At 41.3% G+C, this 18,479-nt stretch overlaps 1 protein-coding gene across 2 annotated transcripts in view; it reads left to right on the top strand.

Annotated features, from left to right (window-relative positions):
- The first annotated feature begins 927 nt into the window (after window positions 1–927).
- wipi2 (WD repeat domain, phosphoinositide interacting 2) overlaps window positions 928–18,479 on the top strand; it is a 66,301-nt gene continuing 48,749 nt past the window's right edge. The window contains exon 1 of one of the 2 annotated variants that reach the window (XM_041206199.1): window positions 928–1,177. In XM_041206199.1, the coding sequence (XP_041062133.1) occupies window positions 1,104–1,177 (74 nt within the window). In that variant the 5' untranslated portion in view covers window positions 928–1,103. The remainder of the gene's footprint in view (window positions 1,178–18,479) is intronic. The other variant, XM_041206200.1, reaches the window with a different exon arrangement.

Below are 18,479 nucleotides of genomic sequence, written 5' to 3'. Positions count from 1 at the left end.
CTTGCCTTTATTAGCCAAGCCATAGAATATAAGAGCCGGGAGGTTATGCTGGAACTGTATAAAACATTGGTTAGGCCACAGCTAGAGTATTGTGTGCAGTTCTGGAATCCACATTATAGGAAGGATGTGATTGCATTAAAAAGAGTGCAGAGAAGATTTACCAGGATGTTGCCTGGGCTGGAGAGTTTTAGTTATGAGGAGAGATTAGATAGACTGGGGTTATTTTCCCTGGAGCAGTGGAGATTGAGGAGGGACATGATTGAGGTATTTAAAATTAAGAGGGGCATAGATAGGGTAGACAGGAAGGAACTTATCCTCTTGGCGGAGGGATCAATAACCGGGGGCATAGATTTAAGGTAAGGGGCAGAAGGTTTAGAGGGGATGTGAGTAAGAATTTTTTCACCCAGAGGGTGGTGGGAATCTGGAACTCACTGCCTGAAAGGGCGGTAAAGGCAGAAACCCTCATAACATTTAAGTAGTATTTGGATGTGCACTAGCGATGCCATGGCATACAAGGCTATGGGTCTAGTGCTGGAAAATGGGATTAGAATAGTTAGTGAATACTTGTTTGACCAGCGCAGACTCGATGGGCCGAAGGGCCTTTTTCTGTGCTGTAGACCTCTATGATTCAATGACCTGGCCCTACCCATTGCACTCCTAGCCCTACCCAATGGACACCTTGCCCTACCCACAGCTCACCTGGCCCTACCCACTGCTCACCTTGCCACACACCTTACCATAAACCTTGGGATGTATGATCACTGGGGGGAGTTATCAGAGGCAATGAGAAGAGTGGAGTAGAGGGGAAAAGTGGAGTCAATAAGGGTGGTGGGAGTGGGGAGATAACGCAGGGAGTTTGATGCAACTTTCTGCAGCTTTCAGGCCTGAGTGCCATGTTATTGTTGTGTGGTGAGGGAGGGAGGTGGCGCATGCGCAGTGCGGCTGCCGTTGCACAAACACCATGACAGCTGCGGAGCGCGAGCTGCTTCATTAAAGAAAAGAAAACAAAACCTCGGGGGCGATTTAAATCGAAAATAATCGGAGAAGCCGGAGCGGTGCGGGCCTTCCTTCCCCCCATAGGGGGGAGGGAAACACCGGGACCGATGAACCTGGCCAGTCAGAGCGGGGAGGGCGGCAGCAGCCTGCTTCTCTTCGCCAACTTCAACCAGGACACCACGTAAGGAGGGCCGGGGGGGCTGGAGGGGCCGAGGGTTAGGCAAGGCCGGGGATCTGCGGCCGAGGCTGCAGGGGAGGCAGAAAGGGACCAGCAATGCTGGCACTCATCCCTCTGCCAATCTTCTCACTACTTCTGCTGCCATTTTTTTGTAATTTTAATTATTTTCCTTCATGAAAGGCTGTTTAGAACATCATAAAAGGATTCTAAATTTGTTAAAAGCCAAACATTGAGGAAAACATCCCTGGGGATGCATTTTATTTTTAAAGACAGATGCAACAGGAAAAAAAAATGTCAGCTTTGTGTGTGGCTGCAACATCCAATTTAAAGCGACACTTTCTGCATTTTAAAAAAAAATGGAAATCGTCTCTACATTTATTATAATGTCTTGCATAACCAGCATGATGTGATTTGTGTAATGTGTTAGCAACAAGTTTCTTTTTTATTTAAAGAAAGGTATGCATTAGTAGAGACTGATCCTGTGGTAGTTTGTAAATACAGTTCATCTTGTCGTATAGGTTCACGTTCAATCCAATAGCTGGAGAGGAAGGATAGTGTATGGAGATGTATTTTCAGTGTGGACTATTACTGCAGTATTAGGTGAACATCTACTGTATAGCAACTGTTTACATTTGCATGCCTGTTTATTATCTCTTGTATTGAATATGATAGTTCAGCCCTCCATTTGTGTTGAATTATCAAAGAGAGTGTTATCAGTACAAAAGACTTGATTGCTGCTAATATTTTGTTTCTAGCATGTCACGCTTGAGGTTCATTGTGCTGATTCAGGCCTCAGCTATAGAACCTCACCCAGGTGCACTTGTAACCAACAATATAGGTATGTTCTCACATTAGACTAATCCCCAGGGTCACTCTGGGGACAGTAGGGAGGGTGTTTCTTTCAAAGTGGGAGATTTTAGCTCTTGATTTTCTTTAAAGTTATGTTGATCAGGAGCACTTTATTCTGAGAATGTTCCTGCTTCACTGCCCTTTCATAGATGGGAGTGATTTGAGATGATTAACAATAAGGTGGGCTTTCACAGTTCAAAATGTTGTAGGCTGCATAGTTTGGAAGCAGTATAAATGAGATTGACTCTGGTGACCTAATCTATGTGTATGCATCTATTATACTTGTGCCTTATTTGATTACAAGTATTTTTGAATGCTGCTTCTCATGGTGAATTCTCCAGTATTACACTAATTAATAGTGTCTTGGAGTGGTAGTGCTGGCAGATTTTGCAGCATCCATGTAGAACTTAGTTGGATGGGGGCAATAGAGAAACCTAGTATTAGTTTGCCAGTGTTCGGACCATCTTTACAAATGTGGCTTGATTTCCTTTAGTAAAGGGTGCTATCTACCTGTGACGGAGAATTTATTGCACTGTGGTTTGAAAAGGGTTTAATAGGAAACAACTTGATTCCTCCTCCATTTAGTGTCTCTTCGTACTTTTTTCAAACCCAGCCAGACCTTTCATAAATAATGCATCTTTAAAGGACCACTTTGTGTAGACCAACTATGGGGTAAATTGGGGTATAAGTGAGCCCACTGATGTTGCACAAAGGGCAGCCATCACAAGATATTTACGACAACAACCACTTACATTTATACAGTAACTTTAATGTAAGAAGTCCCAAGATGCTTCACAGGAGCTATTATCACACAAATTTGTCATTGAGCCACATGAGATATTAGGATATGTAGCTTTTACAGAATGTCTTAAAGGAGGAAAGGTTTAGGGAGGGGGTAATCTTGTTAAATTTTAAGTGCAGAAATGAATATTTCTGGCTGCAACCTTGGGTCCCTCTTCATCATGTATATGTTGCTGTCAACAATGTCATCTAGAAATATGGGACCTGTTTCCGTAGCATGACGATGCCTTGCTGCTCTACCCTTCCATCTCCTTTATTGACGACAAGGCAGATGGGATGTTGCATTCTTCAGCAGCCGGTCTGACAAGATGTGGATGAGTTACAATTTCCTTCAATTAAATGTTGGAAAACTAAAGCTTTTCTTCTATGTGACTTTGATCATCCTGACTGTCACATCAATCTAAGTACACAGGTATGGATCCTTGATGTGTGCTACCTGAGTCCAAGCTCCATTTCCTTCTCCATGTCCAGTCCCTTACCTGGGTTGCTTTCTGCCACCTTCAAAACATTGCCACTACTTCTCTCCCAGTATTGGTGCAGCTCTAATCCAAATCCTTCACACCTCAGAGCTTTTCCCCACCACTTTTATGGCCCACTTCTAGTGACAGCTGATTCGGATTGCCATGGCCTGGAGCCATAGTTACACTCACTCTCCCTTCGAATAAAAGGTGTGTCTCAATGGGTACCCACATGGGCCCTAGTTATGCCTGTCTCTTTATGGAGTATGTGGAACATTATTTGTTCTAGTCCTACTCAGGTCCCCTCCCACAACTCTTTTCTCAGTACATCGATGACTGTTTCGGTGCCGCTTCATGCTGTCATCTGGACTTGGAAAGATTTATCAATTTCGCCTCCAATTTCCACCCCTCAATCACCTTCACATGGTCCATCTCTGACACTTCCCTTCCCTTCTTTGAACTCTCTGTCTCCATTTCTGGTGATAGACTGTCCACCAATATTCATTACAAGCCCACCGTCTCCCACAACTACCTTGACTACAGCTCCTCACACCCTGCTGCCTCCCGTTCTCTCAGTTCCTTTGCCTCCATTGCATCTGTTCAGGTGATGCCACTTTCAAAAACGGCGCTTCCTTCTTCCTTAACCGAGGTTTCCCACCCACTATGGTTGACAGAGCCCTCAACCGTGTCCGACCCATCTCCCGTGACTCTGCCCTCACACCTTTCTCTCCCTTCCAGATCCATGATAGGGTCCCCCGTGTCCTCACTTTTCACCCTGCCAGCCTCCACATTCAAAGGATCATCCTCTGCCATTTCTGCCAACTCCAGCATGATGTCACCACCAAACAAACTTTCCGCTCACGGCACCCCCTTCGCCGCCGCCAGCATTCCATAGGGAACATTCTCTCTGTGACACCCTGGTCCCCTCCTCCATCACCCCCAACACCTCATCCCCTTCCCACGGCACCTTACCATGCAGTCACAGAAGGTGCAACACCTGCCCCTTTACCTCCTCACCATCCAAGGGCCCAAACACTCCTTTCAGGTAAAGCAGCACTTCATTTGCACCTCCTTCAATTTGGTCTACTGCATTCGCTGCTACCAATGCAGGTCTCCTCTACATTGGAGAGACCAAATGCAGACTGGGAGACCGCTTTGTGGAACAACTCCAGTCTGTCCGCAAGCATGACCCAGACCTTCCTGTTGCTTGCTGTTTCAACACCACATCCTGCTCCCATGCCCACATGTCCGTCCTTGACCTGCTGTAATGTTCCAGTGAAGCTCAACACAAACTGGAGGAACAGCACCTCATCTTCCGATTAGACATTTACAGCCTTCCAGACTTAGCATTGAGTTCAACAACTTCAGAGCATGAACTCTCTCCTCTAAATTCACCTTTTTTCAAAATTCATTTTTATTTTATATTCACTTATTTTTATTTATTTTTACCTTTATTCATTGTTTTATCCCCTTTTTTATCCCCCTTTTATCTCATTTTCAATCCTTTTTTCCCCACTACCATCCCTCTCCCCACCCTATCCCCACAAGGGTCATCTATTACTTGTTTATGTTGTTCTTTTCAGAGTGTTTACCCTTGTTCTGCTATTATCACATTCTGCTTTCTTACCTTTGCTGCTATCAGCACATTTTTTAGCCCTAACCACTACCATTAACACTCCCTTTGCCTTTTGTTCATGACATCTTTGTCAATCTCTCCTTTGCCCCCACCTATTGCTGGTCTTCTATCCAGCTTCACCTGCTGCGCCCCTTAAACAGTATAAATTTCATCACATTTCTATTTCTCTTTAGCTCTGAAGAAGGGCCATACGGGCTCGAAACGTCAACTCTGTTTCTCTTTCTACAGGCGCTGTCAGGCCTGCTGAGATTTTCCAGCATTTTCTGGTTTTGTTTCAGATTTCCCGCATCTGCAGTATTTTGCTTTTATATTTACAGTCACCCTTATTCTTGAAAAGCTCTCTTGGACTCCCGTGCCACAGTAAATTGCTTTCAAGATTGTTCTTTGACAGCCTTGCCCTGCTGAGGCTGTAAATCTCTGCCTACCATTTCAATTCTTCTGACTCTGGTTGAGTCTTCTCTCCCCATTTTTGTTGATTCCAAAACTAGTCACACTTGCAGTCACTATTCTGTTGGCATCTGAAACTCTCCTCTAAAACATTTGTCTTACAACGTAAACAGAATTACCTGGAAAAACTCAGCAGGTCTGGCAGCATCGGCGGAGAAGATGCTGCCAGACCTGCTGAGTTTTTCCAGGTAATTCTGTTTTTGTTTTGGATTTCCAGCATCCGGAGTTTTTTTGTTTTTATGTCTTACAACGTCTCTGCTTTCAGAAGCCTCCTAAAGCCTTTACCTTTTTCATTGTATTTTATCTTTCTGATTCTCTCTTGCAAGTTGTTATTCAGTCTGAAAGGAGTTTAGGAAAGTTCTGAGCTTGAGGGCGATGATATCTTACTTTCTTGATTAATGCTTTTTGTCAACTTATCATTTTTGTTATGGACCCTGAGCTGTGTTGAGGATATTTTTCATATTGTGGCAGGTGGTTTTAAATCCACAGATGATATTTCCTCTGGTGATGTCTTTGTAGTGTGACTGCTCTTGTTCTTTGTGTTGAACTCAGCTGCTGAATTTCCACTTCATGTTATGTCAAATGTTCTTGCAATTTGCCCAGATGTACAGCAGATTCATTGGTGGCTGATAGTGTTTCCTTTTAGTTTAGGGTTCGTTTGTGAGCATTGAAGTGTCTTCCCCACCCACCCCCCGCCAGTTAAATGTATAAACTGCTGAGGAAAGTAAGCATCCATTTTTTAAAAACAACATAGTATGTTAGTTTAGTTACATCTGAGACCTGACTGAATCCAGTTCAAACTGATGAATTGAAAGTCTCTGTCATTTGTAATTAACCTGAAGAGTTTGAGTTCTGGTGGGTTTCAGCCAGCTTCTTAGTGGGTGGAATTCCACATCACAAAACTATTCGAGTAATTTCACACATTTGATGAAGCTGCCTTCTCATCGAGACAGCACAAAAGAGCACCTATCCAGTATGGAAACATAAAACTTTATTCTAGTTCAGTAAGGGCACCTCACCTTGTGTTGGGCTGTTGTTAAGCAGAGAGGAAGAGGGTTTATTTTGCATCTAGATCATAATGACCTGGAACTGCTTGATGTTGGCACCAGCTGCCGATCCAGTCTCCAGCACTGGTATTCCTTCGCTTGTGAGATAGAAATATGTTTATAATGTAGTGCTGTGCCATAATTGAGAGAATGAAGACTTCATTTTTTACTCTATCTAGCTAGAATTGTAATTTTCCAACGAGCTGGGCCCCACTATCTCTTCAGTGGGAGAAAGCTATCAGGGGGTTTCTTCCCATGTTGCTGTTGCCTACTCGTAGTGATAAGTGTGGAGCAGTAGTCACAGAGGACTGAGAAAAGAATGCCTAACCTGCTTTTAAGCCACAGATAACATGTGATTTGGGATGCAGAGAAAAAATAAAATGATGTAACACCAAATGGGGGGAAAAACCCCTCAGCAATAGCTGTACTCAAAGAACAGCAATAATGACTCATCCTTTCCAGACTACGATTAATTGGTCAATTGAACTTTAAAGCATTTTTTTTTACATGTGGGATAGGATGATTAGCTAAGTTATAAGATGCATTTTGGAGTAAGAATGAAACTGTTTTCAGATGACTCCTTAGTGGAAAGTGAAAGTATTGTTCAAAAAATTTAAAATACTCTCAAGCCCCTCAGTTGAAATGTTATTGCTGAGCTTGCAAGTCTGATGTTAACAGTGCATTTGGAATAGAATAGATAGCTTGTGATTGGTTGAAATGCCACTGTCCCTAGCCAACATATGAATACATCTGTTCTCTTTACCATTTAGGTTCCCTCCTAGATGTTGGATTCACCAAATTGCAAATGGTCAAATCCTTTCCTTCTCAAGTTACAATCTGGTTGATTTTCTGTAATACTTTTGATACCTCTCTTATGGTTTGGTTAGTATTGAACAATGAGGACCTGATGTGTCCTAGAGCCAAATCACAGTAAATCTGTTTTAGCTTGTCCTAGTGTATTTTTGTGTGTTCGTTTAGTGAAGTATGACCACTCATTATATGCACAGGTATGTTGTATTTCTAACCCTTTAGTTTTATTTTCACACCTATAATTTATATCTTTCCAGTGTTGTACACCATTACCCAGTTGAGAAGATGAATAATCTGTTCTGGTGAATCTCTCAGATGTCACTTTTGAACCAGCTACAGAAAGGACCATCTCAGTGATTTGTTTGCCCTTTCAGTTCCATCACCCCATAGCCTAGTGTGTTGTAACCCCAAGGAATTGTGACATTGTACTAACTTGATTTATGCATTCAGTTCTCAGTGGATGTACTTTTTTGTTTTCTTCTGGGGATCATGATAATTAAAAATTCTGGAGAGTAAAACACTTTTATGTGCACAGTAGCTGTGATATTATAAACATTTCTAATCCCTCTCTCAGATCTAAGCACTGGTATCATTAAGCAGAAACTCTGCAGATAGGAAGTGAATAAAGACAAAAAAAATTTGAACTTGTATAATGCCTTTCACAATCTTAGCCTGTCCCAAAGTGCTTTACGACCAATGAAGTATTATCTTTTAGTAGTGTAGTTACTGTTGTAATGTGAGTAAACATGGCAGACAATTTGCGCATTAGCAAGGCCTCACAAACAGTGATTGAGATAAATGTTTCTGCTGAAGTTAGAATTATGACAAATGCCATACACTGAGGCCTTTAAACAGCTATGGATGTTTGCTGGCAGGTAGGGATGGAAGGGAGAGGAAGATGAAAGACTGTTTTCACAGGATCTATGTGCAACGTTACAATTGATATGTTGATATCTGGGATATGTTGAGCACTTCCCATCCATTAGCCACCTCTCTTAAAAGACCACTGTTAACGAGGCAATCCAACACCGGATTAGCTGTGCCAGCTCAACCTTCTAGAAACCACGGCAGCAAGTGTTTGACAACAAAGGCCTCCGCAAATCATTAGAAGTCCAAGTGTACAGAGTAGTTGTCGCCACTCATGTACTGCTGTGGACTGTGTATCAGCGGCACATGAGTGCTAGAGAAATTCCATCAACAATTCTTCCGCTGCATCCTCTGAATTCAATAGGAGGACCATTGAAGAAATGCTAATGTCCTTCTTGAAGCCAGCTCCACAAGCATTCAGGCAAGATTCCTGCAGAATCAACTATGACGAACAGGACGCTGTGTCCAGATGGCCAAAAACCATCTACCCCACCAGGTAAAACTCAGCAGGTCTGACAGAAGGGTCATTCGGACTCGAAACGTTAACTGTGTTCCTCTCCGCAGATGTTGCCAGACCTGCTGAGTTTTTCCAGGTATTTTTGTTTTTGTTTTGGATTTCCAGCATCTGTAGTTTTTTGCTTTTACCCCACAAGGTCTTGTTTTCTCAACTCTCAAGTGGCCAACATTCCAGGGAGGACAAATAAAACACTTCAAAGACACTCTGAAGCTCTCCTTGAAGTGCAGCAGCATTGACATTAATGACTGGGAGGAGCTTGCTATCCGTTGTTCAGATTGGCAATAACTTGGCCATCAAGCAGCATCACGCTTTGAGCCACAACGCCTTAACGATGAGGTAGAACGGCAGCAGAGAAGGAAAGAAAAGGAAACAACTCCTGCAATCCGGATCCCACTACCTGATGAAATACCCTGCCCCATGTACCCGAAGATCTGCAGGTCCAAAATTACCCTGTTCGGCCATATGAAGTCCCATGGCAGAAATTCGCGACCCTGAGTAGACGTCATCCTAAAATTGAGGGACAGCTAATAATGATGACAATGAAAGGAGTAGGTTTGTAAGGGCACTGTGAAATTAACCTCAGTTTAATTTTTAGTCAGGAGCAAAGAGTATCCAATACAAATTAGTTTACCACTTCGACCAAAAATCTTCCAAAGGTACAGGATCAGTGCTTGGATGTGGAGCTGGCACTAGTAGGAAAGACCATAGAGCCTTCTGTACTGAGTTTTTATGTAAACCCCCACCAAAGAGCCGCAAAATGTTTGCTATCAAATTTGTATCTTTATTGAAACTTTACTTTAAATATAGGATTTCTCGATATTCTTTCACAAAACACTTTAACAGAATCAGAACTTCTCACTCTGGAAAAAGCTACATAAAACTTCCTTGCATATAACAGGCTTAGGAATATAAATGCAAATTTTATTCTAGAGTCTGACTTTGTTTATAATCATAGCATATGAAAGTCTAATTGGGACCTGTTTTTCCAGATTGAAAAGGCAGGTTTATATCTAATAGGCTCAATATTATTCAATGAATAAACATTATATTTCCTTCAGATCTGCCTGTTATTATTTCAGTATCTATCATTGGAGAAAACAGGTCCCTAATGACCAAACTTAATGACAAAATCCTTGTTTAGGAATCAAGTTTCATAGCAACATTATAACTACTACTTCCTTGAGTCTAAGTTTGTGAGATGGCATGCCTAATGGAGTTTGTCTGTGTAGAAGTTCTGGAGGGTAAAGTCTGTTATTGTCGTTTTCGTCTATGGAATCACTGATGTATTCTTTTAATTCCCCTAAAAGCTTTTCTAAAACCTTTTCATTCAAATCAAGTGAATCTTCATTGTTAGCCTACAGAATTGCTTTTGAACAGTGAATTGTAACAAATAATTGTCTGTGCCATTTTGCCACAATTAACTAATTCCATCATCTCATCCCTCCCCTACCAAACCCCATTCCTCTCAGAAACAACCATCATCTTATCCCTCCCTCCCCTGCCAAACCCCATCCCTTACAGAAACAATCTCCCCGTCAGGATAACTTGGAGCTTTCCTCAACTTCACCCCCTTTTCCCGCCAACCTGCCTGCTGTCGCCACTAACTGTTGGCAGCCACACATGCTTCGCACCTCCAGCCCTCAACACGCCTCATATGCCTCCATGTGTGTCAGACACTGCCCACCAAATAAACCCACTAACACTCGCAACCCTTAAACTAACCAATCAAAACAATCCGGACAAACTAAAACTATTGTAATAGATTGGCGTTTGCTACACATGCCTCCCTGCTTCAATCTTCCAATTGCAGAGTAGTTATTCTGGAGCTCCCTCAATTTCATAGTAAAAAGCAAAAGCTATTTGAGCAGACCTGACATGACAACGTGTTTAAATGTTTTCTTGAAATTGTTTTAGCTGTGTCTTTGATACAGGTGCGGCACCTCAAATTTGGCTATCTGAAATCCAGCAATGTCCGAAAACCATACGTTTTTAAGTGGGCTATGCAAGAACACTCCATGGAAGCAGTGCATAATTAAAAGCTTAATAATTTAAACGTTCAGACCCAAAAGATTTGTATTATTCTGCTAATTTTAATTAATTAGCCACAAATCCACAGTAGGAGGCAAAATTCCAAATGTGCCCTCTGGCCAGTAGTAGAATGAAGAACAAAATGAACACTTTCATGCTATATAGCGCACCTGTCATTTCCTGTGCTCCAGGTGGTTGGAGCAACCCTTGACCTCATCCAACATAAACCTTAGTCACAACATGTTGCCAGTCTCTCCGTACCGCTGTAGGTATAGCTAGTGAATGAAAGTACTGTACTGCAGTTTCCTCTATTACTGACAGATAAGTAGTACCAATAACCAGCATGGAAACTATGCCTTATGTGATCTTTAGAATGAAAAGAAGCAACATAGAGGGAAGTAGCCAGACTTTAAGGTCAAGCAAGACTCATAAGGGACGGACAAACACATAGGAGCAGACATATTGCAATATGTATAAGACTCCGAAAACTGGCAAGATCTGAAATCTGGCATGAACCAGTCTCGAGGTTGCATGGATTTGAGACACTTTACCTGTATTTCACTTTGGCTTCAGTCAAATACAGAACCAAGGTTTCCTTGACTAGTTTGGATCATAAAATTGAAGTCTGGACCCTAGATTTAGTTAGATGTGCACAAGATATTAAGTAATACAGATCTGTTGAAAATGGGACTGATGAGAAGCCTCTTATGAAAAATCAGTGTTGGAAGGCCAATGTGCCTAATATTGAGTTGTTCCTAATAACGTCAAGCATGCAACTCCCTGTCCTACTACTAACAGTAGTGTTCTTTACAATATATTTTGGTTGCCACACTGGAAATATAATTGGGCAGATAGAGAACAAGGGCCGTCCTGTTTTTGGGGCACACTTTAAAATTTCCTTTTTTAAAACCTAGCAGGACAGCAAAAGGCTCAAGTAAATGTCTTTTGGTAACTTGGAGTTTTAAGGACTTAATTGGAGACCTAGGCAATGGTGAATTCCTGTGTTAACTAACAGTTTTATGATTGTCAGCTGCTACCCCTTAATGACCCTCGTGCAGGATTGAGGAGATTGCTGTTTTACAGCCAGATCTTAACAGGTGGTGAAGCACATTAATGTGCTTTTGAACTTATCTCTGAGATCTTGGGCATTTCATTTATATTCTCTGAGAGCTTTATAGCATGGGTGTAGAGGGAAAGTAGTCGGGAGGGCTGGGTGAATGTAGGAGTTGAGGATTGATGCTTGGTGCTAAAGAATGATACACCACCAGCTGTTTGTATATCCTCCATCTTAATGTATCCAATCTGATCCCAGGGCTTTTTTGCTGAAATGACTACAGCACTACCTTTGAAGTAATTCTGGGTTACACCAGCACTAATTCAGAACCCATAACCTCTCTGTATTGAATGTTTTCGGGGTTGATTCTGGTTTATGTAAATGTATGGCAGTTTTAGCCTTTTTCTGATTGTTCAGTTTTAGGGAAACTGAGAAACTTTAAAAGAACAAAGGAAATAAACAGCCAAATAAAGCATTTTTATAATAGGGTGTAAAAAGTAACAATTTACAACCTCTATGTTAAAATTAAATTCCAGTTATATTTCTCTAGCAATCTGATGCAATGTTTAAGCCAATAAGAAAATAGTTGTGTTAACAAACTGAGACATGCTGCAGAATGTCCCTGATTTGACCATTAGTTTTTGGTGAATTAGTTGATTTTACTGTTGGAGGCACTAGGGCTTCTTCTGAACTACTGTGGGGAATGGCAGTTATTGTTCAATGAGCACTCTTGCCTCTTCAATCAGAAGATTGAGAGTTCCAGACCCATTCTAGAGACTTGAACACAAAAAATTTAGTCTGACATTCCAGAGGGAGTGCTGCACTGTCAGAGGTGCTGTCTTTCAGATGAGGCCTAAGTTTTGTCTGCTATCTCAGTAATGTAAAAGACCCCAAGACACTATTTTGAGGAAGAGCTGGGGAGTTCTCCTTGTTGTCCTGACCAATATTTATCTTTTAAGTAAAACCCCTTAAAATGTGGATCATTATCACCAGATTTATTGTTTTGTGGGAGCTTATTATAGGCAAATTGGCTGCCATGTTTGTAAGGTGGTAGAGTGCTGAGAAGTATAGAGGGGTAGCATGATAGGTAAATAAGATGATTCAGAAGGGATACAGGATACTTGTTAGCTGAGCAGGGTGGATATGGCAGAATTGTATAAAACACTACTTAGGCCAGTAGAGTACTGTGTACAGTTCTTGACACCCTATGACTCTTATTACAGGAAGGATCTGATTGCACTAGATAGTACAGAGGTGATTCACAAGAATGTTGTTAGGAATGGAGAATTTTAGCTATAAGGAAAAATTGGATACACTAGGGTTGTCCTCTTTGGAATAGAGGAGGCTAAGGAGAGATTTAGTTGTGCTGTATAAAATTGAGGGCCTAGATACTGTGGATAGAAAGGACCCATTTCCCAGTACAAAGGTCAATAACCAAGGCTCATGGATTTAAAGTAATTGGATGAACACTTAGAGGGGAGTTGAGGAGTAATTCTTTCACCCAGATGGTAGTAGGGGTCTTTAACTCTGAAAGGGTGGTAGAGACAAAACGCTCATCACATTTAGAAAATATTTGGTTATACACTTGAAGTGATTGTAACCTGTAGAGCCAAGGACCAAATGCTGGAAAGTAGGATTAAGCTGGATAGCTCTTAATTGGCCGCCATAGACACAGGCCGAATGGCTTCCACTCAGTGCCATAAATTTTCAATGTTCCTACGTTACAAAACTGACTGCAGTTCAGAAGAACTTCATTGGGTGTAAAGTACTTTGCGGTGTCCTGAGGTTGCGAAAGGCATTATTTAAATGCAAGTCTTTCTTTACTTCAGAGTTAATCTTTCATCAGACCCTTGTTGCTCTGATGGAAGGTTATTGACCTGAAACATAACCCTGTTTCTCTCTCCACAGTTGCTGCCTCACCTGCTGAGTACTTCCAGTCTTCTCTGTCTTTATTTCAGATTTCTAGCATCCACAGTATTTTGCTCTTGTCTTTCTTTGTTTCATTGGGTGCAAAGTACTTTGGGGATGTCCTGTGATTGTGGAAAACGCTATATAATGCAAGTCTTTCTTTTCACTTTTTCATTTGGAAAATTGCAAGTGCATAGACGCTGGATAAACATGAGATCCAAATTCAGCTGTGATGGCCATCATGAGCCTGTCGACACTTGGTGTCTAGGTTTCACTTGAAAAATAGTTAATTGGCCAAATACCTATGAAATTGTACTACCACATGAGTCACAGACATCAGGAGAAGGAGAAAGTTTGAGGGCTTGTTTACATGGCCAACCTTTCAATTTGCTTCTCTGCTGGGTTTAACAGTAAATTTTAAGCGTGGTATGCAAGAATGTAGAATGATAAAAATAACAGCTTGCTCTTTTTGCTGCCAAATATTTTGCTTGGCCCCTTGTGGATTGTTTAAAAACTTAATTTCTAACTTCATCTGGTTCTGCTGAGAACCATCAACCTGAAATGTTATCTGTTTCTCTCTGCAGATACTGCCTGATCTGTTGAGTGTTTCCAGTGTTTTCTGTTTTTATTTTACTTAAAGTTTTATTGTTGCTAATTGAACAGTTTTGAGATGGTGGTCACCATTTGGGGAAAATGTAAGCTCCCTGCACAGAAATGGATTGCTGGTCCCATGGTGGAAGCAGAGTTTGGAAAATAACGGTGAATTTGAATTGAATTTCAGTTAGCTTTACGTGTGAAAGGTAGTGAAGCAGAAGGTCAATACATCATTATTTTCAAGGTAAGTAGCCCCACACTGTTTAAGTCCTTACCTAAAAACAACCTGGCTTGGTCAAGGCTGTTTGATTAATGCAAGCTTGTCACTGTAGGGACAGATGCAAACTGCAGTTGCCTGTGATTGCCATAACCATTAACCATGTGCCATATTGAAATTCCAAGAAGCTTTGTTTCAGGTTTGGCCTTGTAAACAACTCTCATCCACATGGGAGATAGAAGGATATTTCCTGGCTTGTTGAGAAAGGATCAGAGGCTTCAAAAGGAAGGTACTGAGCGCAATAGGACATCTGGGGTGTTGTAAACCTGCTTGCATGCGATAAATGCAGATGATTGTCCCTATTTGTTTTTCAATGTTTCATTTCTGTGCAGATTGTTGAATTTATAGGATTGTTTTTATTTTTAGCTCTTGGGACTGATTCAACCTTTGTTTTATAAGTATTCATAGAATTATGTAGTGCCATATTCACAGCACATAAAAAAAGTTGCAAGTTTTAGGGGTGAGGGGTTGTTTATGAAAACTTCAATTCACTGTTAACACTGAAGTGGAAGAGAGCCCATATTGTAACAGTTCCCGTTGTTTAGTCTTGACAGGTTATAAGTTAACAAGCCTTTATTGTAAGTTGAATAGTCAACTCTTTATCAGTTTAGATACTTAAATTCTGCTGCTGTGTCAATGTTTATGCAGAGTTGTAATGTGTGCAGTCTGGTTGACTCCCCTGCATGCGCTGAGCAGATCCTTACTCAACAGTGTTTTACTGTGCAATTTGAACAACCTAATCAAAAAATGCTTCCATATTCTTTTTTGGGATGGTGGTTGGTCGAGTTGGCATATTTGACCCCTGTCACTGTCGTCATTGCTTATGTGAGTGCTGGCAGCCTTTTTAGCTGTTTACTGCAATGACTTAGTATTCCCAATCATCACTCCAGCGCAGTAATTGGCTGAGGAGACATACAATAATATCAGCATCAATGAACAGCCAACAGGTTCCCAGCACTGCAAAATACTTGAAGATACCAATTGTATAGTGCAGATAATATTAGGTTTCTGTGAATGAATGCCTATGATTTTTTTCCACTTGAGCTTTTGCTGATGCTCTATATAATTGCGCATTGTGTGCCAATAATATATATATTATATGTATTGAAAAATGGGGCAAAATTGAAATTTTAGTAAATGGTTTCATTTAAAGTTCTAAGAATTAAGAAAGAACCTGCATATTTGCATCCTCAGGAAAAGTCATCGACCTGAAAGGTTGACTCTTTTTCTGTCTCCATGGATGCTGCCTGACCTACTGAGTATTTAAAACATTTTGTTTTTATTTAAATTTCCAGCATCTGCAGTATTTTGCTTTTGAATTACTTTTGCAGTGTGGCCATTGTTGCCTTGTAGACACATGTGACAGCCAATTTGCCATTTGTGGGACCTTGCAGTTTGCAAAGAAAGAAATGGCCAGTTGATCTATTTGGCAGTATTGGGTGAGGGATAGATATTGGCCAGACCACAAAGTGAGCCCTCCTTTCCCACCTCCATTCTTCAAATAGTGTCATGGGATCTGAATACCTTGGTTTGGCAGACTATCCTTTGGTTTAACATCCCATCCGAAAGGCATTGGTGGATAATTTCCTCAAAGCTGTCATGTTACTTCTGGCAGTGTTATGGTGGCCACATGAAGAAATTCTCAGCCAATACCTCTGACAATGCAGCAATCTCCCAGTATTGCACTGACATGCCAGCTGGTGTGGGGCTTGAACCCACACCTTCTAACTAATAAATATTAATATAATATTCTTGTATTAATATCCTGTATTGTCATGTAAGAATACTGAAAAAACTTCTACATTGAATTATCTAGTAATGGAGTGAGGTTCCCCACCCCGCCTTGCCAGATACCCACTCACTTTCCTTAATCTGGTATCTGTTTTGTACTTGACTAAAGTTGGATCTTGTCTGCATTTGGGCAAGAACAAATCAATTGGCAAATAAGATGTTGTCATATTTTAACTTAATTCTGCAGCTTCAAATTAAAATCAAATTTAATTATCCTGACTCTTCCTTGGAATTCTTTATTTTATACTCTACTAGATTTCTGTGTTTCAACTTCAGGAACCACATCGTGACTTCAAATCTTTCCAGGCCTTTGCTGTAGTCTGTTTGACCTTCTAGCATCCTCAACACATTCTCAGCTCATCTGAACCCCAAGTTCTCCATTCCAGTATTGTTGATGATTTTTCAGGCACTATGCCACTGTGCCTTGGAGTTTGCTCCCAGAATGCCTTTATCTCGCTCCCTGCCTTCAAATGCCTCCAAAGTATTTCTCTTCCTCCCTGCTCCACAACTGGATCCTTTTTATTGACTTGACACTCCCCATTTTGTTGCACTGTTAAATACTCAGATTTTTAATCGTACAAGAAGTGTGCTATGGGAATCCTATAGAACATTGCTTGAGTACGCCTCCTGCTGTATTCACCAAGAAAGGTTATGTCATTTGTGGACACCTTCCCATACATTATACAATCTGCAAGATATTGTAACTGAATGAATTACAGAAATAAACTTCCATTGCTAGAACCTTCATGGCAATTCATTAGGACATCTCTTTCAGATTTTCTAGAAGGATGGATCAAAAAAAGACCTTGTCCAGTTTTCAGCAGAGGATGGGAGTGGAAAGGCTGTTTACTAGGTTTTGGGAGAAATAGCAAGATAGCTGTCTTTTAGTGATTTGAGAAACATTAATTTTTGAGAAATTGCTGTCAGTTTCATATTCCACCTACCCTTTCATATCTAAGAGCACATGTATTTGCCTAAAACAGTTGGCACCAGCTGTTGTTATTTCCATAAATGAGGCCCATAACAGCATGTTTTTGAGGTCCTGATGGATTCAAATGCTCTCTTTAGAGGGAGAGCATAAATTATAAATGATAGGCTTGAGCCTGTTAAGCTGTTGATAAGTAGAAAGGTTTTATTAATGCACAATCAGCAATTATTGTTATAAATTGGGGAGGGTATCCTTTAATGTTGTCGAGGAAGATGGACATTTTTTCTCTTGTTCAGTTTTGCTGGAGCTGTTAGCACTTGCAGGTTTTGATCTTGCCCACTTTGTTGCACATTATGATATTTAATTACAGATACTAGTTGGAGACCCCCAACTGCTTAGAGTGATGCAGAGTCAGCCATATGAAATTATACTGTCAAAATGTATGTTTACATCAGTGCACATAGTTTCTCTGGTCAGTTCTGAATGCTGTTTAAAATCTTAATACTATCAATGAAGATGCAGCTAGTCAGGGGAGTGCAACAAGAGCCAAGTTTGGGACACCACGGGTGTCTCAGCTGCACGGACAGGAAGGAAGAGGAGTCAGAGATATAGTGGTAGGGGATTCTGTAGTTAGGGGAACAGACAGACTTTTCTGCGGCTGTAGACGTGACTCCAGGATGGTATGTTGCCATTCTGGTGCCAGTGTTAAGGATATCACAGAGTGGCTGCAGGACATTCTTAAGTGGGAAGATGAACAGCCAGTGGTTGTGGTTCACATTGGTACCAATGGCAGAGGTAGAAAGAGGAATGGGGCCCTGAAAGCAGATTTTAGGGAGTTAGGTAAGACATTAAAAGGTAATACATTACTACCAGTGCCATGCTGTACTGAGCATAGAAGCAGGAGCTTAGAGCTGATCAGTGTGTGGCTGAAGAATGGTGTAGGAGGAAGGGATTCAGATTCCTGGGGCATTGGGACTGGCTCTGGGGAGGTGGGACCTGTGCAAACAGCTTGTACCTCCATGGGGGTGGGATCAGTATCATTGCTGGGAGGTTTGCTAGTGCTGTTGGGGAGGCCTTAAATTAGTTTGGCAGAGGGATGGGAACTTGAGAATAGACTCAGATGGGGCAAAATCAGAAATCGTAATGGAAGGCAGAAAATCAAGGAGTCTGGAATACAGAGGAAACAAAAGATAGAAAATAGAGTTGGCAGTTCTCAAGGGTATATACCTCGATGCAAGGAATATAGCAAATAAAGTAGACCAGCTGAGGGCAGATAGAAACATGGCAGTGTGAT

This window comes from Carcharodon carcharias, chromosome 15 (assembly GCF_017639515.1).
Source record: "Carcharodon carcharias isolate sCarCar2 chromosome 15, sCarCar2.pri, whole genome shotgun sequence".
NCBI classification, from domain to species: Eukaryota; Metazoa; Chordata; class Chondrichthyes; order Lamniformes; family Lamnidae; genus Carcharodon; species Carcharodon carcharias.
This window is presented reverse-complemented; position numbering and strand designations above follow the sequence as displayed.